Source organism: Gallinula chloropus (genome assembly GCF_964237585.1).
Source record: "Gallinula chloropus genome assembly, chromosome: 20".
Classification (NCBI taxonomy): Eukaryota; Metazoa; Chordata; class Aves; order Gruiformes; family Rallidae; genus Gallinula; species Gallinula chloropus.
Genome location: NC_140105.1, coordinates 10989892 through 11014725, shown reverse-complemented (window position 1 = coordinate 11014725; position 24834 = coordinate 10989892). Strand labels below are relative to the sequence as shown.

Below are 24834 nucleotides of genomic sequence, written 5' to 3'. Positions count from 1 at the left end.
GCTAGAACTGTCAGGAAGTACTGTTATATCCTATTTCAGAATCATTGCAACAAATGCCAAGATGTTGCATCAGTATAAATTAGATTAGAAGTTCTTACTTTTGACCTGCTTTTAAAAGATACCTTTTTTTCAGGTAAAGAACAATGCATCTATGATGTTGTTCAAGTCAGAATACTAGTACAAAAGTCATCTTTCTACATTCTTTGCTACTGATTTTTTTAATTTATTTAGTATTCCAGTTAGTTTTGTGATACTTAGAACAACACACAAAGGGAGTTGACTGATGCTAGTTAAATGTATCATAGATAAGCTACAGAGCTATGGAAATTTCCTGATGGGAGTTTGGAAACTCTTTATTTACTTTGCTTGTTTTTGTTTTAGGGTAAACCTCCAACAAAGAAGGCTAAAGTTCTACAAAAACAACCCTTAGTGGCTAAATTAGCAGCATATGCTCAGTACCAGGCAACTTTACAAAACCAGGCAAAAACTAAAGCAGGTAATGGCACATAAATAGAGCTGAAACAAGCTCTTGGCAATACAAGATTTGTGGTTCGTTAACAGCTTCCTAAATAAAATAACTTTCTCTTAGCAGCTGTCCCTGTGGAAGGTTTCAGCTGGGGTAACTACATCAATAGCAATAGCTTTACAGCAGCTCCTGTTACCTGTTTTAAACATGTAAGTATTTTTCAATATGTACTATCCTTCTGTGTGTGTGTGAGAGAGAGAGAGTCCATGTTAATTCTTAAATTCACTTTTGCAAAACATTCATATTCAAGTATGTTTAATGGCCTCAAACTGTAAAACTTACATTGTAAACTGTTAGTATGACTGCTTTTGGATAGGTATGTTTGGTTTTATCTGTCCTTAAAAACCATTCTGAACACTCAGGTACTTTCATAGTACAAAGAAATAGTAAAAGGAGACATTTAAAACACTTGTGAAGTTATTTTTCTCACATTCAAGATACAAAAATGGTTGAACTCACTACAGAGTATCAAACCAACCAGGTGATGCAGTATTGGAAAAAGTTGCAAATGGCTTTTGAGGTTGGATCAGGGTTGTTCCATCATGTTGAACTGATGTTTGGGTTACATATCTGAATCTGGGAAACTTTTTTCTTAGTTTTTTTGTCAGATTCTCCCTGTCAGTCTTGCTCCCAGGTAGTACAGAAATAAAGGAAAATTACAGTTTTCTATAAACCTGAAATTAGAGGTTGGTTTTCTTTGCATGAGAGTTACAAAAAGTCTTCAATCATTACAGAATCTAGTTAGGGGATGAGGAAAATATTTAGCAGCATTAGTCTCTGTTTGTTTACGTTCCAATTAGTGCATCTTGTTTAAAATAGTACTTTTGTCTCTTATGGAAAAACTTCCTGGCAGAAAGTGTTTTCTCAGCTTACTTGTTTGTTTTTATTTGGGAGGTTTAAGTGTTCCAGCATCTTAAATTTTAATTTTGTTCCAAATTCACCTGATGAAAATTGAAATCAAACCAAACATTTTTATGATGGAAGTTGCCCATAAGGGAGGAGAGAGATGTATTTTCTGTCCAGCTCTGGAATTCATGCTGAACCCTGTCAGCTCATAAATCAGTAGGAGTCTAGGGCTCTTGGCAGTTGGCACTTGGTGAATAGCACCCTTTATGTGTAGAGGCCTAAAGTGTTGCCCAGAACAGAGCCTTCCATTAGTAGAGCTTCATGAACTTGTATCGAATTCCATGTGCTTAAATGAGCATGTTTGCTCTCTGCTTCCAGAGTCATGTGCATGCTATAATAACTAATTTCACAAGTACATAGCAAAATGTATTGTTTGATAATATGGCCTGTGTTACTGTAACAACAAACATTTTATGATGTATAGCATCTTTAATTAAGATACAGCTGCAATAGTTAGGTCACTTGTGAATTATACTCCAGCATTCCATATTAGAGTTACGTCTTCTTTCCTTACTGCTTTATTCACCAACTGGAATCCTACCCCAGTAATGTGAACAGATACAATGCTAATGTTCACATTTATGTTGAAAATTGTCACAAGTGATGTGGCAACCATGCTGCTAAACCTGAAAGATGTTTTTTGTCTGTCCCCGTTTCCATTTTTTTACAGAAGTGAAATGCAACCCTGGCAGTTTCCTTCAGAGATTCCAACTTCTCTGATGGACATTAGTTAGCCTCACAAGGGTGTGATTTACACTTAGCTTTGCTTCAGTTATTTATTTGAAAAATAGGTTATTTAAACCAATCAGAAGTGGAAAGTATATTGGTAGTCTCTTAGATCTTTCTCTGCCCCGACTCCCCCCCCCCCACTCTACATTGATGAATAAAGAAATTCTCCTTCTGTGTGTTTGATTATTGCTACATTTCCTGTGTGCTGTTTTGCTTTGATTTGTGAAAGTTTGTATTAGTTGATGTTTGTTTACCATCTTTACTACGGATTCCATGCACATGTTGTGTGTCTGCAAGATGGAATATATACAGTGTATTTTTTCAAAATAGAAGTTTTGAGTTGATGGTAAAATCATGACAATCTACTCCTAAATTTGTTTGATAAAATACATATATTGTTCTGCCAGGTATATCTCTATGGATATTTGATAGAGAACATTGGGATCTAAACAAAAGGAAAAACTAAGGGAATTAAAAGAGATGAGACTTAGCTTATTGATTTTTTTTTAATAACCTGACATACTTCAGTATTTCAGGTCTGATGTAATTTTCCCAGATCAGGGTTTTTTTGCCTGGGGAGTTATTTCCTCTTAAGTTTAAACCAGTAACATCTTTTAATTAAAGCATTTAAATCTTGAAGCTCTGTATCTCTTTCTCTTTATAAGAAAAAATAATGTCCAAGTCTTTTGATGTGGCTTTTGTATTTCCCTGTTACAGTCATTCCAGACTTCAGGGTTGAGTAAGGCTAAGGATGCTCACTGGCAGAAGTAAACTATCCCCACTTTATAATTTGGTAAACTGAAATAGGAAGCTGCTTTGCTTTGTCTCATAGGAAGCCTGTGACAAAGCCAGAATTACAGTTTGTGCACCTTGTACCTGGTGTTTTATCAAATTGCATTAGTCAGACACACAGAAGGAAAGGAGAAAAACCTTAATGTTCTTCATATTCTGTTATAGTAACATACAGTGTGCTCGTTGCTAACCTGCATTCCAGTTTCATTGTCTTCTGAACAGTTTTTACTTTTTCCTATATTTGCTTTTATTGGCTTAATTCATTCCTAGAAATGAAAGCAAATAGGAGTACTGCTTAATGTACAACTTGATGAATAATCAGTGCTGGTTGTGCTTCTCCCCTGTTGCTGGTGAGATGCACCTTTCCAGCAGTTCAGAATTTTTTAGTCTTTCTTCCTCACTGAATTTCATTCTGAGCTGAAATATTTTCATTCTTTAGTGGGTTTTTGTTTGCTCTTAGTTTGTTCTTAGGGAGCAATTCCAGGGTTTTACACTAGGTGTCAGTGCTTTGCCTTGAACTCAGTTTTAAACCACTTCGCACATTGTCCTCTCTGGCCTTGCCTCGGGGTGTCTGTTCACACACAGGGCATCAGCATCACGTCCTTACGCTTGATGCTTCACAGCGTCACTTTACCATTGAAATCTGATTCGAGTCTGAAATCATGGCAATGACAGTGCCATCCAAACCTTCCAGAAGCCAGTTATTTAACCCATAAGGTCTTTGTTCAGCCAGGCACATGGGGTGCTTGGCCTTTAGGCGCTACTCTCAAACAGGACCTTCCTGATTGCAACTTACCTTGCAGAGAAGGCAGCTGCTGCTCAGAGAGAAACCCTCACAAGTCATCTCCTGGAGCAGGAAGTGCTGAACCAGATCTTCCCTTCTTTGGGAGTGAAGTGGATTTCTTCATCATGAGGCTGAAAGGTAAATTTGTTCTTACCTGTAAATGATGGTTCTGCTAGTTCACACTATGCCAATCCAGACTCCAGAGTCGCCCTTTCCAGCCAGCAGATGAATAAGACTTAACGCTTACATAGTGCTTTGGGTCTTTCAAAGCACTGTGCAAACACTGATAATATTAATCAGATGAAGACAGAGAAGACATGAAGGAAGATGGCTGTTATAGCCCTGGTTTATCCAGTCTTCCTCCCTTAAAAATATTCACAATGAGTGAAAAAGGAAAAGATGGGGCAGTATACCAGGTATACTGTAAGCCATCACCTCAGGACAGAAGTGTTATCTGGCATTTCAGTAGCAATGCTACACAGGATGGTTTCCTCTTTCTAAAGGGTGAGCCATATGGATTGGTGTAGGAGAACTAGCAGAACCAATGTGTTTACAGACAAGGACAAATTTAACTTTCTGCTATTTCCCTCTATACCAATCCACATCCATTATTGGTTGATGTGAGAAGTGTTTCAAGATACTTTTCTCTCTGAAGCAACTAAATAGAGAAGCAGACAATAAAATACATGTAAGTGCAGCTGGATTCTGAAGCTGTTGAGCACTGCTGGTTTTGATTGTTTGGCCCCATCCCTGTGTCAGTACTATTTACTGAAAAAAGTTCATTTCCCAAATTCAAAAGGCTCCATGTCAATTTAGAGATAATAGAGAAAAATGTAATGGCACTTGATTAAGAAGCTATATCTGCATATTTTGTGTGTGAAAATTAGGCATTGTCTGGCAAGTTGTTGTTTTCCTCTCTGCCTGCCAGATGGCAGGAAAGAGCTCTGCAGTCTAGACTGGTGTAGATGGGACATAGCAGGACACAAAGACCAGGCTTCAAGACTAAAACTGGCTTACTTGCAGTAACTTATTTTTCCTTTAACAGTTAAAACAGGTTTTAAGTTTTGCATGTCTAGCCTCAGGTATTGCTACTAGTGTCAGGTATCCCTTTATAAGAAAAGCTTGGCTTTTGGTGCTGCTAGCTGGCTCTTGCTGATTGCCAGCAAAATTCCAGTATCGTGATTCTCAGTCTTTGGGGATTAATCCAACTATCTTTGCTTGTGGCTGTCAAACAAAACTCTGTCAAGTTGGAGACTATTCCCACTGAGCTGTTAGTTCTCTGTTTGCAAAGAGCTTTGTAAATGAGATGCAGCCTTAGGATTCTGCCCATGCATCATGGTACAGGACTGGGGCACCTCTTTGTCCCTGTGATATCTGGGTATTCCCTGAACTGGAAAAGATGGTTTTCTCCCGAACACCTTGGTATTGATACAGCTGTTCTGAAATAATCTTTCCCCCCTTGGTGGTCTGTAGTTTAATGTAGAGTGAGTTGATTTCTATTTTGTTACCAATATAACTTGAGTAATTTCTAAGGTTTTAGATTCTTCAGCACTGTGCATTTCTGATACCTCTCAATATCATCTCTGACTGCCTTTTCATGATACTCTGTCCAACAAAACATGATTTTTATTTCCAGTTTCCTTAAATCCTTAATAGTTTGTCAAGCTTGTATTTCTTGTTATTAATACATTAGCCTGAGCCTTGAGGGCAGGCTGTGCTGAGTCTCTCTAGCTGTGCATTTCCAGTAGGCATGTGTTTAAAAAATGCCACTCAGCCTTCTAGTCTCTTCTGCGTGCTTGATGGAACAATTACCTGTGATGTGAAACCTGTTCCTCTGAGAGGATATAAACCCCACCATGATAAATTGTCAGGATAGAGTCAAAAAGTAACTTTTTCTTGGGCATTTTTACAGGAATGTTTGTTTTCCAGAATGTGATGATTTTGATGTCTGTGGTACGGTTGTGAATTCCAAGTACCATAATTTTCTTGCAAGTAGAATTGCAGAGGAATTTTACCATTCTCATTAAAATCAGTAGCTTGAACCTAATTGAAACATTGTAAAAAAAAAAAAAAAAAAACCTGATGTGAGTATATGCAACTTGTGCTTTACAGTTTTTTTTTTAACTTGGAATCTTATAGTTTCTTCAGGAAACACATGGTAATAATATTCTACGATTAAAATAGGTTTAAAATAAAATCAAAACCAGACCAGGACTTCAAATCAAAACCCATCTAGGTTTTCACAGAATGACTGTTTTCTAAATGTATGCTTGTCCTGTATATAGATTGTTTTGTCTCTAAATTGCTTGTTAAAGACTAATGTAACAAAAAACAACATCTTATGTAGTAAACTGGTGACTTTTTCCCCCCTACCTGATGTGATAGGCACCTATGGGGACATGCTGGGGGGATATCTCAGAAGGAGTGAGAGTGGAAGTTCCAAACACTGACTGCAGCCTACCTACCAAAGTCTTCTGGATAGCTGGAATTGTAAAATTAGCAGGTGAATATACTTCAGTTCATTAAAATAATCAAAGTAACCATGTGAAGGGAGCTAATTTCATCAGTGGCCACCTGATTAGTAGAAAATAGACATGGGTTAGGTTGTCAGAGCTGTGTCAATGGGTTAGAGGTTTTAGCACCATCACTGTGTTATACAGTGTCTTCAGTGAGGCATGAGAGTGCCTGTGTTTTACACTGCCTAAGAGTACTGTAAGAGCAGTGTGGGATGAATGAGGAGATGGGAAGTGGTAGAACAGCTGGCAAGCAAGCCTTCTCTTGGTTTAAAGTTAAAACTGTGAGCTCGCATAGCTAAGATATGATAAAGCAGATACTGTGGGTAATTAATTAATTTTGTCCTATTACATGTAATTTGTAAAGGTTTCTAGTTCAAGAATTTTAATTAAAATTTGACTTGCATGGTAACACATGCACGTTTATCAGGGTAATCCATTCTCTGGTAGTAACATGCAGAAATGTGTTATGAAAATAATGTTCTGTAAAAAGCTCTAGTCTAGAAAGTCCAGTGTAACATACATCATGATTAGTAAAGAAATATTGATGGATCTTCTATCACCTTGTTTAGATTTTGTCTTATTTAAACGGGACCGCTTTCTTTCAGGCTACAATGCTCTGCTAAGATACGAAGGCTTTGAAAATGATTCAAGTCTTGACTTCTGGTGCAACGTTTGTGGGTCTGACATCCACCCAGTTGGTTGGTGTGCAACCAGTGGGAAGCCCCTAGTCCCTCCTCGAAGTATGTAAATAGTAGCCTTGCCAATTGATAGAAAATGTTTTCCTTACTAAACTAAATTTGCTTGTGGTTCAGATATCAAAGTTGTTTGGGGTTTTTTTTTACCATGGCAACTCTTCCAACTGTTATGAATAAATCATTTTAAATTTTGGAAAACTAAGGACTTGACTGATGCTGAGAGTGTTTCTTGGAGTAGCCCATCTGATGCAATTCATAGTTTTTAAGATGGAGATGGAAGCAGTTAGCTAATCAGTGATGTGAACATGCACTGATTTTATTTATATTTAGTGATTAAATTCTTTGCCCTGACAATACCCATAAACTTAATTTTGGGTAGCATTCAATCTCTAAAGAGGTTTTTGTCATTATTGTCATCCAGGCTTTTTAACAGTCATCTGGGATTTCTCCTTTACATATTCCAGATTCTAATATTGTCTCTAATGGACACAATTAAAAATCAGTGGCTTATTTTTTCCCCTTCATTTGCAACAGCCATCCAACACAAATACACAAACTGGAAAGCTTTTCTAGTGAAACGACTTACTGGTGCCAAAACACTTCCTCCTGACTTTTCTCAGAAGGTAAGGCTGATGCAATATCAATGATGTACTATAACCGAAATTGCAGCACTATGTGAAGACCTGAAGTACTTTGCAATGGCACATTGGCCCCTTCTATGGTGAAGATGATACAGTAGTTTCTTCCCTTAAATACAGTTTTCCTTGAAATCTCTATTCTCCATTTATGTCCACACTTGTCAGTATTTATTTGGAAAACTGTCTCATCTAGTAGAAAGTAATTGTCTTTAAAAACTAGTTAGTCTATTTGAGTACTAAAATATCTCAACTTTTTAAAAAAGGTATTAATAAGCTACCCTGTGATTTATAAGAAAAATTAAACCTTATTTTCCACTTCAGGAATTTTTTATCATGCACTATTTCAAGAAACAACCCAATTTGTTGATGTAGCACATATCTAGATGCAAAAAAAAAAAATAAACCATACTTTTGAAAGTTAATTTTTTTTATTTCTCTGGATGAGATTTTTGTCTTTAATTGTGGCAGCTGCCTGTATAGCGTTCTATAAGCTTACTAATATCATGAGATGGTACATAGCTTTCAGTAGGAATATGAGGTGGATTGTATTGTCTTACACTGCACCTAATATGAAAACAAGGAGCAAAAAAATCTTTTAGTGGTTGTTCACATCTATTTAAAAAGTGGCTCAGTTGGCAGCCAAATTAAATTTGGCATGGCCTCAACACTTTCAAGGAGTTTATAATGGAAATAGCAAGTCACAGATACTGATTTTTTTTTTTTTAAACCATGTATTGTAACAAGGCACATGGACATCTCTTTCTATTCTGTTCCTCTCTTTTTGGTATGTTATGAAGAAATATATTTGTGAGTCACCAGCGTTAATTATCTCGAAGGTTTGTTTTACATACTTTTTATAATAAAGTAAAAATAGGGTTAAAATGTGATCTTTTGAGTGGATGAAAAAGGAAAAAAAATATCTGTGTATCTTGTTCTGGGAAATTTTATCAATTGTTAACAACTGAACAAACTTTCCTTAAGTCAATGGAAAATTCCTTTAACCTCTGTAAGAATTGTGTTAGGGACTGTTCTTGATACAATTAAAGCATTGTAGGATTTATTCAACTCAGTTTTCTGAAACATTTAATTTTTGCCAGTGTACAGTGAAATACAAGAGGAATTGTTTGTGTCAGTTTTGCAGGTCGATTAAGAAGTACTTGAGTCAAATGAGGAGTGCAGTGAGACTCTGCTTGAATAGCAGAAGGGGGGTGACTTAGGAAAAACAAAGTATATTCTTAAAGATTGGGCTTTTTTTTTTCCTCTTGCTTTAAGGTGTCTGAGAGTATGCAGTACCCCTTCAAACCTTCCATGAGAGTAGAAGTTGTTGACAAAACGCACCTTTGCCGAACAAGGGTGGCGGTTGTAGACAGCGTCATTGGGGGGCGGTTGAGGTTGGTGTATGAGGAAAGCGAAGACAAAACTGATGACTTCTGGTGCCATATGTACAGTCCACTCATTCACCACATCGGTTGGTCTCGAAGTATAGGACACAGATTCAAAAGATCTGGTAAGCTTGTCGTGGTTCAGTGGTGTCTTTGTGGGCAGTACTGGCTTGGAGAAGTCTGGTCTGCCTTAAGCAGTACTGTCACTTCATGTAATTAATAAAACTAGCTTGAATAATGGTCTAAAAATACGTATATCATGTAACATGACATATATAATTAGCAGTTACATTGCTTCTGTTCAGGAGTCTCAGAAGTATAATTTGTGTATTTTGCAGCATTGGAAAACAAACAGAAGAAATTTTTATTTGTCTTCTAGTATGTTGATATCCAGAAATATTCAACAATGAGCAGCAGTTAACAGTCTAGGCAGGAAAAACATGAGCTGTAATATTCAAGCATCATCATGTCTTTTCATGTTGAACCCCAGAATTACCCAGTCCCACTCCACAAACATCTAGTCCCTTCAGATTTGTCTGATTTGATTTGCCCTATTAGATACTGGTGGGCTTTTTCCTGGAAGTTTGACTGTTATCTAGTAATTTTATATTGCAAGACTTAGGTGCTTTAGAGGGCATTAGGAGATGGACAGGGAAGATGTAGTGACAGTCTAATAGATGGTACACAGATAAGGCTTTTGTTCCTGAAATACAAAAAAAACCCCTTGTAATAGGAAATAATTTAAGATGTCTAAACAAAACTCTGTGTTTTTAATATTTCTGTGCTGCACTGAGCTTCTGTCTCTTTGTCAGAAGCAATTTCTGTAAAACATTTCATAAGGCATCCCTTCAGGAAAAACCTCCCTTTCTTCAGGCTTTAACTTGCACTGAAACCAGTTGTAAACAAAAGTAGTTAGAGCTATCAGGAGCAGTGCTGCTTCCCAGCAGTAACATCTCTAACAAAGTTCCAGGGATTCCCCTTGAAAAGTAGCATTCAAGAGTTGGCTACACCCAGCTATATAGATTTATTGAAAGTGGATATGTATAATTATATTTTAAAAATACCAGTAGTTTGCTTGTCAGTCTTTTACAAAAGCTTCTATGTATACTTGTGTCAATCTGGTGACATAATCAAGTGTCATGTAAATACCAGAAAAACTTTTTTCCATAGATAAGATTGTGTTACAGAGGTGTTTCAGGTTGGAGTCAGTAAGGAAAATAGATGGATCTTCCAGATTTTGGTGGTAGTCTTGCTGTAAACACAGGTGGTTGCATTGTACTAGTTAACATATTCAGAAGAACTTGCTGTCTGCTCTGCTAACAAAACTTCTGGATAATATGTGCTATTATGTTTTGTAGATATTACAAAGAAACAGGATGGACACTTTGATGCACCCCCACATTTATTTATGAAGGTGAGTTTCCTAGCAAGAGCACTGCTTCCTCAGCATTGATTGAGAACCTTTAGTTCCTGCTGTGTGTAAAACAGACATGAAACTACTTAAGTCCTGGAAACAGGCCCAGCAAGGGCATTACTTGCTGTAATTCAAACCTTTACCTGAATTGGCCTCCTTGATGTACAGATGGGTAGAACAGGTATTTCAGTCTCTTGCTTTTGACAGTGTGGGGTTATATTTTGTTCCAGGCTTACTAGATTCTGAGCTTCTGGTGCTTTTTTGTGATTCTTTAGGTAAAAGAGGTTGATGCAGCTGGAGAATGGTTTAAAGAAGGAATGAAACTGGAAGCTATAGACCCCTTAAACCTCTCGGCAATATGTGTGGCCACTATTAGGAAGGTAAGAAAACAGATGTGTATTTTGGGCAGGCAGACAGCAATCCTTTTCTCACTCACCTTTATTCAGTTTGGAAACAAAAAGCTCAAAACCAAAACAAATTCTGTTCATTCACACAGTGAATGTTTATGGAATAGGTCCATTAATTGTTTATCTGCAACTGCTGTGAAAGAATATATTCATGCAAGTTTTATTTGGACTTTCATCTGTGGAAATTCATCATTACCTGTAGATAGAATGTAACATGTTTGTGAGATTAATTTGCAGAAAAATCTCTTCTGCTAATTATACCATGTTTTGCAACTATTCAAAACAACACCTCATTTTGCTTGCCTGCAGAAGTCTATGAATGCATTTTAAGGATCTTTTTTCCCTACCTTGTTTGAAAGGGATCCCTTCCATGTGCAATCTGTTTTAGAAGACAAGACAATATAAACAGTAGCTTAGCAGAATGACATAAACTTGTGGAGTGTGGTTGTGATTTCCAGTCTTCTTTCTTATTAACGGTGTGCAGAATATCCTTGCAAGCTAATGAGTATGCTGAATTCTAAAGCTTTAGGAGTAGAACTGATGCTCACAAGAGAAATAAGCTAGAGATCAGAAAAAGGAAGTGTTCATCTCATAACTTTGCAGTTGACAAAGGTACATTTGACAGTAGCACACACGCTCTTGGAGACAGGTACGATTTGGGGCTTTTTTCTTTTGTTACAATTGAATGTCCTTCTAAGTATACTGCCAGTATTATTGAGTTATTCTTCACTCTTTTGAAACATGGCATGCTTTCTTTCTAGCCTTATCGCAGAGTTAAAGGTATTTAATGAAAAATTTTGTTTTTCTTTACAAAGGTTTTAGCAGATGGCTATCTAATGATTGGGATTGATGGCTCAGAAGCAGCAGATGGGTCTGATTGGTTTTGTTACCATGCCACTTCCCCTTCTATTTTCCCTGTTGGTTTCTGTGAAATTAACATGATTGAACTAACTCCACCCAGAGGTACATATAGCATTCTGACCACATTTTATTTTGAATATTTTTCAGTGATATTGTATGTGCCATATGCTTTGTTTCTTAACTCAGTCTACAAAATTCATGTCACTTTTTAGGACTTTCTCAAGTCTGAAACAAATGCAACAGTGTAACTTCAAAGGAATCTAAAATGGATAACAAACTTCACTTAGAAAAAGTCAAATTGACCATCTGATCGATTCTTTGGCTAAAAGAATTTGCTTTTGCAGTCAGAAATTGAGGATAGCCACTAGCTGAATAATGTCTCCATTAAGTCTACTAGTCACTAAAAGGTCTGTTCCAAATATGTCATGCTTGGGAGGTCCTGGCCACCAAAATGGTTAAACATCATGAAAGATCTCAGAATAAGGGTAGTTCACGAATACCAGTTAATATTTTGAGGAGTATGCACAAATTTGAGCTTTGAGGAAGCAGAGCTGTATGCTGTGTAATCCCTTCTGTGTGAAAAAGCTGTCTGCCCACTAGCTCGTGTGCCTACAGAAGACTGTATTGCCTTCATTCTTCCTTCTTGTCTTGGTCTAGCAAAATATAAAGAGGATTGTAACTAGCTGTGTAACAGAAGATAATGGGATAATGGTTTTCTATGGATTTTTTCCTCCATTCTCATTCTTGCAGGCTCCTACTTGTATTTATTGCATTATTTTTCTAGGTAATAACTGCAAAGACAGTGCAATGCAACACGAAGAAAATAATTTCATATCATGTTCATTATTGCACACTAATGAACCTGTCATCTTTGAGTATGTGGAAAGGGCAGTTGGAGAAATTTACTATTATTTTTCAGTTAGCTCATTTAGTGATTTTTATCACCTAGAAATTCATGGGTATAATCAACCCTCGAAAATACATGGTGTAAGAGTCCCTTGCAATAGTAAAAGCTGTTGTGGGAGGAAAAAGTATGCATATCAATACATATAAATTAAATAATAAATGTTAAATTGACAATACAAAATAGAAAAAACTATTCTGTGATGGAACTTTTCCTCTTTACTCTTCAAACACTACTTACACTATAGTAGTTGAATTTTGCTGTTAGCATATTTATGATCCTTCCCTGCTTCTGTATCGTGGTAACCTTATTCTCTATCCACCTGTATAACTTCCCTTTTTACTGCAGTTTTCTGTAACAGTCCTGTATCCCCCACTCAGAGGTGATGATAAATCACACATTCAATAATCTAAAATCATTTGAAAGGGATTAATGAGCAAAACACAGAACATAATATGAATTAATATATTTAATAAGATTGAAGTGATCAAAGCTGCTTGGCTCTTAGCTGTGTCATGCTTTCCAAATTATGGGCTTGAAAACGGACAGGTTTTTTTAGGTCTGAGAAGCAAGGACCATGTGCACCTGTCCCTGGTGCCTGTGGTGAGAAGTTAATCAGGAGGTGCACACAAACATGTTGGTCTAGCCAGAGGAGCTGTGCATTAAGAAAGACATTGATATGCAAAACTGATACACTACTGTCTGTATTAGTTGTTAGCTGTCCAGCTACATCTGTTGATGCAGATACTACGTACCTAACATGAGCACTCTTTTCCCAATGGCATTTAGCAATGTGGATAACTTAACCTGCTGTGAAATAATTGGACTTTAAGTTCATTCCTGCCAAACATTGCCATTTTTGTTGAAACCACTAGAAGATGAAGCTGCTCAGACACCTTAAAAAATGGGATTGAATTTTGGGCTGTGAATGTTAGTTCCTGATGAGTCTGCCCCTGCGGTGCTGAGCTATGGCTCGGTGGGAGTTCTCTACCCCCACTTCAGTGGGATCCAGCTGCTTCCCATAGCTCCCTATGGCATGCCTGCTATGTTGTGATATTTTCAAGAATATCCATCACTACATAACACTGCAAAGGGATCTTTGAAGCTGTTGTTGCTCATGCTAGAATTTGAGGATTACTGGTTTGAGCAGTTGTAGAAGTTGCCCACACTAGAGTCCTGTGTTTTATGCATATTCAATAGACAAAAGCTAAATATTTTTGAGGTCATTTTCTTCCCTTTATAATAACTTCCAAGATTTGGGGGGGAATCCTGTAATTTTCCACATGATTAGTATTATTAGCCTGATTTTGGTTTTAAAACACGCATGCTTGCTCTTACCACTCCATTCCTAACAATTCAAGTGTTTCAGTAGTGGAGCTCTTTCCCCACAGGAAAGGCACTGGATGGGCTTAATTACATTGATCTGTTCTGGGTCGTTTGTGTGGGGCATTGTAGAGATCCAGGATCTACGTGGACAGAAAGCTTCAAGTATGAATAATTAATCTTAACATTAAATGACGCTTTCTATATTATCCAAAGGTTCATTCATCTTGTTTGTTGCAAATGGGCAATGTCCAGATGACTGTCCTGTCCCTTAGACCAAAGCTCAGAGTGGAAATTTCTGATGATAATTTTTTGCTTCTTTGTTGTCTTTTTAGCCATAACACAGTGCCAATATAATGTTTTTGTTTTGTTTTATGCATGAAGGTTGCAGTTGATGTATGAATGTTGTTGTTTGAAATCCACAGGTTATGCAAAACTCCCTTTTAAATGGTTTGACTACCTCAGGGAAACTGACTCAATAGCAGCCCCTGTAAAGCTCTTCAATAAGGTAATAAACTTTTATTTTTGTATATTTAAACTGTAATTAGTATTCTCTCTACACTTCTGTCTTCATAGTCCGTGGGATTGACTCATTTCATTAAATATGGTTTTGAAAAGCTAAGGCAACAGAGACTTCTAGGAATAAGAATCCTTCAAGTATCTTAAGTTTGAATGTTTCTGAAATGTTAAATACAGGGGTATGTGAAACTTTATCAATAATATTTGGTATTTTCCTACACTAACATTATGCTTAAACCATCTTAATGAACTTTTTTACTGATATTTGCTTTTCTAGGAAGTTCCAAACCATGGGTTTCATGTTGGAATGAAACTGGAGGCTGTTGATCTGATGGAACCTCGCCTGGTATGTGTGGCCACAGTAACTCGCATTATCCATCGTCTGTTGCGGATACACTTTGATGGGTGGGAAGATGAATATGATCAGTGGGTGGATTGCGAGTCCCCAGACCTCTATCCGGTGGGATGGTGCCAGCTAACTGGATATCAACTACAGCCTCCAGCACCACAGTGTAAGTTCCTGATTTGTCAGTAAGGTAACAGTTGCTTACTGGTCCTTGTCCAGGGGTGGTGAATTTCCTGACTTCATCCTGTGTATAACAAAAATACAGTCAATTCCTGCTAATGCTTAGAAGCACATAGTTCTGGTATCTTCTTCCACCTTGACAATTGAAGTACTTCTGGGCTTTTCTCTGACTGCTTGTTATGTTTAATGCCAGAAGATGCTTGTCTGATCCAAGGAAACAGCCTGTTCCTCGTCCGTTCAGGATGGTATCGCTGGGCGTTTGTATTGCTGTAAGAGTGCAGAGACACATGCTTTACATGCCCAGTTGGATGGAACTCTGTGTGTGAATAGCTAAAAAAGACAAGAATCTCCTTGAGAGAGTCCAGAGGAGTCTAGGAAGATGGTGAAGGGCCTGGAACATCTCCCCTGCGAGGAAAGGCTGAGAGAGCTGGGACTGTTTAGTCTTGAGAAAAGAAGACTAAGGGGGGACCTTATTAATGTTAATAAATATCTTCAGTACGAGATGCAGGGGGAAATGGCCAGCCCCTTTTTCAGTGTCTGTGGGGACAGGACAAGGGGCAATGGCTGCAAGTTGGAGCACAGGAAGTTCTGCACCAACATGGGGAAGAACTTTTCCCCAGTGAGGGTGAGGGAGCCTTGGAACAGGCTGCCCAGGGGGTGTGGAGTCTCCATCTCTGGAGAGATTCCAGCCCCTTCTGGATGCTGACCTGTGCAATATGAGCTGGGGAGCTGCTTTGGCAGGGGGGTTGGACCCCATGATCTCTCCAGGTCCCTTCCAACCCCTATGATTCTGTGATTCTGTGATTTGTTCATGAGCAGATGGATTTATGTGATGAAAGCTGCGTTTTATTTGGTGCATCAAGACTTTTCCTGCCTGGTCAAGTTATATGATCATAATTGATAACTATATTTCAAGAACCGTTGGTTGTTTAATGGGAGGAAAATCAGTCACTGTTAGTAGTTTAATGTGAGGCTTTTCCTACAATAAAGGTATTCTGCCTTTGTTCAGTCACAAGGAGAGGTAATGCAGCTTTGATGCATTCGCTATTTTTCCAAAATACCAAACTTAAGGCTTGAATTCTTTCTTTTTTTTGCAGCATCAAGAGATAGCCAGTCAAGTTCATCAAAACAGAAGAAAAAAGCTAAGTCGCAGCAGTACAAAGGCCATAAGAAAAGTGGGTGACAAAGTAGTGTTTGCACTTTTCATGTTGTTTAAAAAGTTTATGTTCTCTTCTTAAGTCCCTGTTCTATTTGAAAGTGTTTGTGTGTACACAGGTTTCGTGCTTAAAGGTGCAGTATGCCATAAAAGGAACACTTCTGTTGAGAAGAACCTTGCAGTAGGGTTGATGCTGCTGCTAATCTGTGTGAGTTGTAGGTGGACAACTGTTAGAATAGTTTTGGTACCCAGACATAATTTCAGTTAAATAATACGTTGACTGTATAGGTATACTGCTGTGTACAAAGTACTCAGGTATCAATTACCACAGGTTTAATTCTGCTCTTTGTAACACGGGTGTAGGAATAAGAACTAAGTTACTTGGATCTGAATGAGTGAGATACAGAAAATTGAATTTACTCTTTTTAACATAAAAAAGAAACTTAATTGCCAGCTGTTTTAGATGAAACATCTGTGAGAAGATACATGTAAATAAAACTTTTATATGATTACCTTCAGAAACAATAAATAGCATTGCTCTGTGTGACTTCTCTTGTCACAGTAAAACAGTGATGACTTTTTTAAGAATCTGAAGTATTCAGGTTCTTTCCAAATAAATTGTTTCCCTTGGGATCAAATTATCTGCAAAATTCACAACCACTTTGCATTTGCACAAATGCTAATCGTGCATTTATCTCTATTTTTATTTCCACTACTCTGATTTAAACTGAAAATCTGTTTGGTCCAAGTAAAGGGAGTAGAGGCAACCAACTCTAAGAGCACCTTGTGCCTTCCTGCATCATTCTTCTCTGGAAATCAGATCCATCTGTAGTCTCTCCTCTAAGCAGTATTGTAGGTTCATATGGCAGTTTTACTCTAAAGGGTCTGAAGGCATTTTTCCAATAATTTAAGACCTTTGAAAGACAACTACAAATTGAGTCAGGAGCAACAGCAGCGTGACAACCCTTGTACAAGAAACGTACATGCAAAAGATGATGCAGTAAATAAAGCCATAGTGTAAGCCTGTAGTCTAGCTAAAGGCTGTGACTTTTTAATGATGTTTAACTCAACGTTTTACAATATCTTTTTTAAAAATAAGCAATTACTACTGTGGGGAGGGGGGAGGTGGGGAGTGGTTCTGCCACATCAGGCTGGTTTGTTGTGATAGAAGTAGATGGTCTGGTTTAAGACAAGCTTGAAAGTTGTAAAATGCTGTTACAGGTTGCCCAGAGAGGTGATAGATGCCCCATCCCTGGAAACATTTATGGTCAGGTTGAACAGGGCTCTGAACAACCTGAGGTCATTGATGTTGTCCTTAGCTTTAAAGGTTCCTTCTAGTCCAAATCCTTCTGTGGTTCTCATCTAGTTCTGGTCTGTGTGTTACATTTGGAGACTTACATCATTGTGCTGACTCATTCTCTTGGTATTTTCTTGGAAGCAGTGGACAGTTGGAAAGAAGGTGCAGGGAAAGAAGGTTGGACCTGATGATCTTTTGAGGTCCCTTCCTACCCCTATGATTCTGTGATTCTACACTGCAGACCCATGGGCATATCAGCCCATATCAGAAAAGGGTTTAGAACCTGCATCTTCTCTTTGTCAAGATAATTTTCTAATAAGATGGCTTAGCAGACAATCAAATCAACAGTTCTGTTAGTGCTGAAAATTACTTTACCTGCAAATCAGCAAAGTTGACTTGAACAATAGTCTTTAGCAAGCCTTAATGTGATGTTAGGAGAGATACTACTCTGTGAAATACTGGTCTAAGTGTGAAGGTTAGGCCTTTCTTACCAAGACAATCACTATCATCTTGACTTGTTTCCAGAGGTTTTGTTGCTCTGAGACTTGAGGCACGTTGTCTGAAAGATAAGAGATCAGGGTAAAACTGTTCTCTCTGAAACAGGCTGTCCAAACCCAAACTGCTGTTCTCTAGATGTGAGGAGTTTCTGCTTTGCAGCTGTTCTCAGTAAGGTGTGTGTCATGAAGATGAATCCTGATGTTGTCTCTTAACTTTTGAACAGCCTTATCTTACAAAACATTGATCACTTTGACTTCAGTATTACTGCCAGTGCTGTAATCAGAGACTTTCAAAAGGTGGTGTGGATTTTGGAGAAGATTGAGAGATCTTTATTTAGGGGAACTTCTTAATCCATAAAACCAAGTAAATTTGGAGCTGAGAATACAGCAGCTGGGCTTTTTTTTCTTCTTTCCTTAAAATGCACAAGGGGCATCGTAGTGTTAAATTCCCTACCTGTCATTATGACTTGCAAGTGGTTAATGAGCATACATTGAGTCATGAAGATAGAAAAATTAGGTTGTTGTCCCTTTCATGTAGAGGCTGATGCCCAGGACTTCTTTTAAGCACTGTTTGTTATTGTTAACTGCTGGGGATCCCCAAACAACTCGGTTTGGTGTGATTACCCATACACACAGCACAAAATATGTGTTCTTAAAGCTGCAACAGTGTCTTTGGCCTATTTTAAGTAAGGAAACGGCTTAAAAGGGAGTAGGAGCCTTGCCTTCAATAAAACTGGTATTTTCTTCTCAGACAGACTATGCTGCTTTGCAAGCAGCTTCTCCTGTTGACAGTGAACCCATTGCTGACATTTGGATGGTGAAGATATGCTTATTTTACCCTTTTTACATTGCTGCTTTTATTTTGGATGTTCTGTGTGATGCAAAATACCAGGTGGACCATTGGAATTGTGCCTTTGGCCTTCTACATGGTCCCCATGTTCTCATCCAGCAGTGTGTGTCTCATTGCTGCTTGTTACCCATTGGAGGGAAGGAGTGTAGTGTGGACATTTGCTGGCTAGTTACTTCATTACTTAGCAATTTCTAATTGCAAGCTTAGGTTTTGTGAGCACTTCTGTGACTATTTAGGTATTGCTTCCAATGTTGTTCCCAGTGGTGTTTATTTCAGTTGAGTAGGATTTTGTACCAAGTTCCATCTGTTTGGAAAGCTGTGCAAGGGGGATGCCTGAAGGGAAACCTATCATTTCCCCTGCACAATTCATTAATAGTGGGGTACCTGTTTGCATTGTCTGCTCCCTAGGAAGTGTATATTTTGGAATAAGGTTATTGAAATGATAATGTGACCTCAGCATTTCAAAAGCTGGGATTCTGTAGGTGACACTACCTAATTACAGTGTTACCTCTTGAAGGCTCATTCTGTAAGAATAATATTTAAGCATGGTGATGTCTAGCATATACATAACCTAGCTGTCTTTTCAGGGCTAGGCTTTTGTTTTTCTCCTCATCCTTTATATATGAGAAGACTCAAGCATTAGCAACCATAGTTGTGATCCAGCTCCAGGCTTTGGAGGAGATGGATTGTAGTGCTCTCATCCCTGATGTTGTAGAGAAGTTCCCTTGGCCACACAATCAGAGCATCTCAAGGTTGAAGGAGAAATGTGTTAATAATTTGCATGGAAAATGTTTTAATAACATTTTTACATGAATGCAATGTTTAGTAACTCAGAGGGATTTTGGAAGGTTTTTAATAAACACCAAAATGCTCGATGATGTTTGTATGTTACTGTAAAGATGGAAATACCCTTCTAAAGTAATTAAGACTATGCATTTTTTTAAACTAGATTTTTGGAGGTGATACATGTTGTCTGGGTTGAATACTTTCCCCAGATCCATCCTCTTTGATTCTGTTAGGCACACACACTGGACCAAGTGCAGCTTCAGACCAAGCCTGTATGTCTTGAGTGTCCTGCCAGAGGACTGTGCTGACTGTGCAGAGAAACTACAGCAGACACCACGTGTGCCCTTGGTATTTCATTGATAGAGCATGGAGTAAGTGGGTCCTGTTTTTAAGCACTGTACCTGAAGTCCTCCCAGACAGTCTGTAGAATTCAGTATCTGAAGTGAGGTGGGTGAGAACAATGTTCCCAGTAATACCTGAATGGGGCCATTGTACAGGCCCCTCTTGCCATAGCCAGTGGATATGAAGCAGAGCAGTTTCTCAGTGAACAGTCTGAGGTACCTAATGCCCTTTAACCCCAGTGTTTATTTTAGTTTGACTTAATGTTTAGAGAGGAAGCTAGAAAAGGATTTCAGCTGTGCTAGAGCTTCCTAAGAGGCCTACTGTAGGTTACTGAGGTGCAAAGCACAGAGGAGCTCTCCCACAAAGGTTTTGGATGCAAACATGCCCACTGTGCAGCTGCACAGCATGTGGATTTGGGAACACTTGATGTGAGCAGGAAGCTAGGGGAGTAAGTAACTGTACACAGTAAATAAGGGCTGGGGTTTGCTTTGCCTTTGTGCCAGAACAGGGCAGTTATCTGGGAAAGGACCTTCAGAATGTAAGTGTTATTGGAAATTGTGTAGGTGACTAATATAGAAAAATATCTTAGAGGAGAGTTTGTCCTTTTGGGATTTGATTTTTCTCCCCATCTTTGTCACAAAACCTGTTTGACTGGAGTATTGGCAGTGTAATTGTGGATCTGTGTGAGTGAGCAAAGAGAAACTCTTCAAAATGAATTTATCAATAATGCTGAGCAAGTAGATTAAAATTTTGAGCTTACTGAGGTATAGTGTAAGTAATGGGATCAATTATCTGAGTCCCTTACAAGGAGCTGGTGGGGTGTTTTTTTTTCCTCCCCTTTTCCTGATGTGCCGGGCAATATAATGTAGCAGGTGAATTATTTCTAACAAATACCTTGTAGCAACATGATCTGTGGGACAAAGACAAACTGGATTCCACTTTCTTTGTGGGACAGCTGCCAGGTAGATACATCCAGCTTCAGATTTGCTTGATTTACCTCTCCTCCCCCACGTTAAATTTGCTGCAGTGTTGGCACTTGTCACTGACTGCAGAATACATCTGGAGCAGTTTCTCTTGTCCCTGTGTTATCTGTTGAGACAGTGGGACATGATAACCTACTTGCTGCCTTTAGACCCCAAGGAAAGTCTTGTCTCTTCTGCACACCCCTCGATGCTTCTCAAGAACTCCTTTATTTTTGCTTCAGCTTGCAACTCCTGTGTACATGTCTGGCTTGTAACAGAGCCTTTGATGTGAAAGAGCAGCCTTGTTCTCGTGCTGCAAACCCACACCCACTGTGTGTTTCTGTAGTGTGCAGGCATCCACAGGCTGTTTCCTGCCCTCACAACCACCTGTGTTCTTTGGGTTCTGACACACTGCTTGCTGTGGGAACTTCTCCAGGTTCTGAATTCTGAGGGGCTGGACTAAGGTAGCTTTATTTGCTATGTGAACTCACCACTGTCCAAAGGTGCTTGAATATAAATTGAAACCACCAAGACCCCACCTTGAAGCTTGAGGGGGAGGAGAACATAACCCTGATGATGTAAGGACACACTTGAGATCAGCAGGAACTCAAGTGCACATGTGTTTTACTGTGTGCTGGGCTGTGGGATGTTGGAGGAGATGCTTACCTGGCTTTGGATGGAAGTAGTGTCAGCTTAGTAATGGGAGAGGCATCTGCCCTAAAATTTCTTGTGTGTCCAAGATCTCTGTAAGGTTCATTAAACAGCTTTTCCCTCTTGGACTGTTGTGAGCACAGAAGGTTTCAGTATCTCTTCATCTTGTGTAGCAGTGAAGTGGTTTTGCTTTCTAGTGAAGTCATGGTGCTTCTTCAGCATGTGTGAGTACTCTGCATCTCTGAGTTGTGCATCTTTTAAGCACAAAATGCTACTGTAGGACAGCTTCATTTCTAAAAGGAGCCTCTAGCCAGCCTGGCAGAGGAGACTGACTGGGGAGACTCAGCCTCCTCCTGCATGGGCTGTATGGCTCCGTTCTGCGTTGGTGTTTTGGGGATCTGCATCACACACAATATTTCTTTGTCTCCTGGCAAATCACTGAGACTACTTAAAAAGGGAGTAGCTTGCACTTCCTCATCCCTTTTACTTCCAAGATGATCAGTCAGATGACTTCCCTTGGCTTTTAATTATTACTCTTTCTTTCAAGTAACGTTTTCTGTGTAGCTGTAGCTAAGCCTTTCTTACAGAGGGCTGTAGTCAAAAGCTGTATAACTAAGTAAAGTATCATTAAATACCAAAATGTAAGGGTTTAGGTTCAAGTTAGCCAGATGGTGGAGACTGTTACTACTTCCATAGCCTACAGAAGCATTCTACAAATGCCAGAGGTAGAGAAAACAAAACAAGGTGCCTGGTGGGCTTCAGCTTGTACCCCTGAGCTCTGGGTAGCCTTTGCTGAAGGTATTAGCAACACATCCAAGGATTCAGTTCCATGTCCTATTTAAGACACAAGCACTTTTGTTTCTTCCACAGACCATAATTCTTGATCAAGGTTGGGCATAATGCAGGGAAAAGTATTTAGAAGGGGGGAAAAAACAGAGGATTGGGGGTCTGTGGGCTGTGTAGGTGGGAGGAGGCAGCTGCTGAAGAAAGAAATGAGGAAAGCTTGCATTGTGCTCCAACTGTTTGCTGTTTTGACTATCTTCATTTTCAAATTTTATTTTTATTTGGCTTGAGTTTGTTTCACCATGGGACATTACATGGGCAACTAATAAAACAATAATCAAATGGCTTGTAAGTTAGTGCAGGGCTGCTAGTAGCAACAGGTTATGGGCTTGGAGATTTTTTTGCTTGCACTGCATATTTCTGCATATAAACTTTGTATTCAGTACATAGAAGCTTTAATATTCTCATCCATTTGGTCTCAGAACCATTTGTTTTTATATAATCAACCCTTTAGTGTGGGTACTGCACCTTTAGTGAAAGCCTGGATGTGTGTTTTCAGTGTTCTTTCCATTGTGCTCATACTGTGACAGCTATGGAACCTGGAAAAACAGTTGTGACACCACTGCTGTTCATAACATCATTTTTTATGTCTTAGACCTCATTTCTAGTTTCTTTTTACAAAATAAGAGTGACAATTAAAACTACAGAGATGTTTTGCTTGACTGAAACTTGTGGGATGTTCACATGGCAATGATGTATTGAGAACTCTGTGCCAGCATCTTTCCCTGTCTCCCATGGGCCATTCACAGTGATTGTGCTGAGTAACAACCTTGGTAGGTTGTAAATGGCCAACAGTTAATTTTCTTTTTACTTGCGTAAGGACTGAACAGTAAACAAAGGAGCAAATGGTAAAATAAGTGTTCCTCTGAGCAACAGTCATTATTTCTGTTAATGGGCTCAGTTACATCCTGAAGCCACTGTCTTAAAAGATGAAATTGTTGTGAAAACCCTGCAGAGAATATATTCTTATAAGTAATTTCTTCAGATATGTTATTAGAGCATAACTTAAGGTTCAGTTTATGGTCACAAAGCATCTGCTTTCTGTGGGATATTGACTGTGAAAAGAAATATCCCTAAAACGCAGAATGTAAGAAAATGGTAAATCTGGGGTCAGTTCCCAAGTTAAAGAATCTTAAGAAAATTTAAAGCTGAATTTTATGGATCTTTAACATTGCTCTTTTATTTTTAGTGACTTCATTGCAGCTGAAGGAGGAGTTGCTAGATGGAGAGGAATACAGCTACCTTCAAGGAGCATCTGATCAGGAGAGCAACGGATCTGCCAGTTACTACATCAAACAGGAACCATGAGGCAGCTCAGAAAGCAAGAGGCAGGATTCTGGCAACAGGAAAGAGCCTTTCTCCAAGACTGACTGATTTTGTTCCCACTTGGGTGGTACAGTTCAGGTGACTGTACCTGGGGCACTTTGCTAACTGTAGAAGAGTTAGACTCCGTTCAGAATTTTTTGGAAGGGAGGGGAAACTATTTTAGTGAAAAAGATTTTTTCAATTTATTAAAAACAAACAAAAAAAAAATGGACACTTTTGTGTTGTATTTGAAGCTTTTGAAAGAATTTTGTAATATTTTCAAGTTCAGATTTATTGTGCATTGTTAACAAGAACTGAAATTCTAATTTTTTGGTAAGATAAAAGTTTAATTAGCATGATTGTGGGAAGCGGTTGGAGGAAGATATAGTTGCAAATACAAATGAACTGTCATAACAAATGAACCTTTTTGGTACAAGTTGGGAGACTTTAGACTCTTGTGAACTGCACTGGTCACGCCTCTGGTTTTTTATTGTGAAATTAAGGCATTCAAGCCCAATTTAGAGGCATAAATCATATGTGGAAGATAGTCCTCTAAAGCTCTACTCAGTGAGTAGCCCCAGTTGCAATGGAGCCATCGCCTGAGGAAGATTTTAACTTTTCAAGATGTTTCTATTTAGTTTCAAATACTTTTTTTTAAATAAAAGATTTAAAAAATAATTAAAAAAAAAACCAACAAAGGTTCCTTAGGGTCTGATTCACTGCCCATGAACAGCAGTAGCCTTGTCGCCACTGACCGCAGTGGGCGTTGGATTGGGACTACAAAGCTCTTGTCTCTACATGAATGTCTGTAGTCTTGGAATGCTTCAGCAAATGTTTACAGAGCCCTATGCCATACTGGACCTTCAGAGAATTCCCTCATTTGGAAGACTAGTTTTAGCTGTGAGTTTAGGCTAAAGAAGCTGCTTAGATGGGACAGTAACTCAGGCTTCCCTTGGTGTAGTGGGAAGGAACTTCTGAGTACTCAGATGATGACTTTTTTTTTTCCCCCATTCAGAAAGACCCAGGTGTTTCCTTACCAGCTTAAATATTTATTTCTGAACATTCAAAACCAATGTTCCATGTGGTGTCAGGTGAGCTAAAAGGAGCCATGCACTGTGGGGTTAAAAAAATAGAGGAGTTTGGTTCTGCACAGGCTGCAACATTCCTTCCTTTCTGAAATCGTGGGATACTAGAAGGTGAGGTTTGGGGACAGTATGTAAATC

At 38.7% G+C, this 24834-nt stretch overlaps 1 protein-coding gene across 1 annotated transcript in view; it reads left to right on the top strand.

The window, feature by feature from the left end:
- Nucleotides 1-24834, top strand: part of MBTD1 (mbt domain containing 1) — a gene marked incomplete at its 5' end in the record, with an annotated part of 34762 nt that extends 9928 nt beyond the window's left edge. The window contains 13 exons of the mRNA XM_084273603.1: nt 382-496; nt 590-675; nt 6123-6240; nt 6859-6993; nt 7483-7571; nt 8859-9093; nt 10327-10382; nt 10658-10762; nt 11605-11752; nt 14303-14385; nt 14674-14908; nt 16020-16097; nt 23496-24834. Coding sequence (XP_084129729.1) covers nt 382-496; nt 590-675; nt 6123-6240; nt 6859-6993; nt 7483-7571; nt 8859-9093; nt 10327-10382; nt 10658-10762; nt 11605-11752; nt 14303-14385; nt 14674-14908; nt 16020-16097; nt 23496-23614 — 1602 coding nt within the window. The 3' untranslated portion in view covers nt 23615-24834. The remainder of the gene's footprint in view (nt 1-381; nt 497-589; nt 676-6122; nt 6241-6858; nt 6994-7482; nt 7572-8858; nt 9094-10326; nt 10383-10657; nt 10763-11604; nt 11753-14302; nt 14386-14673; nt 14909-16019; nt 16098-23495) is intronic.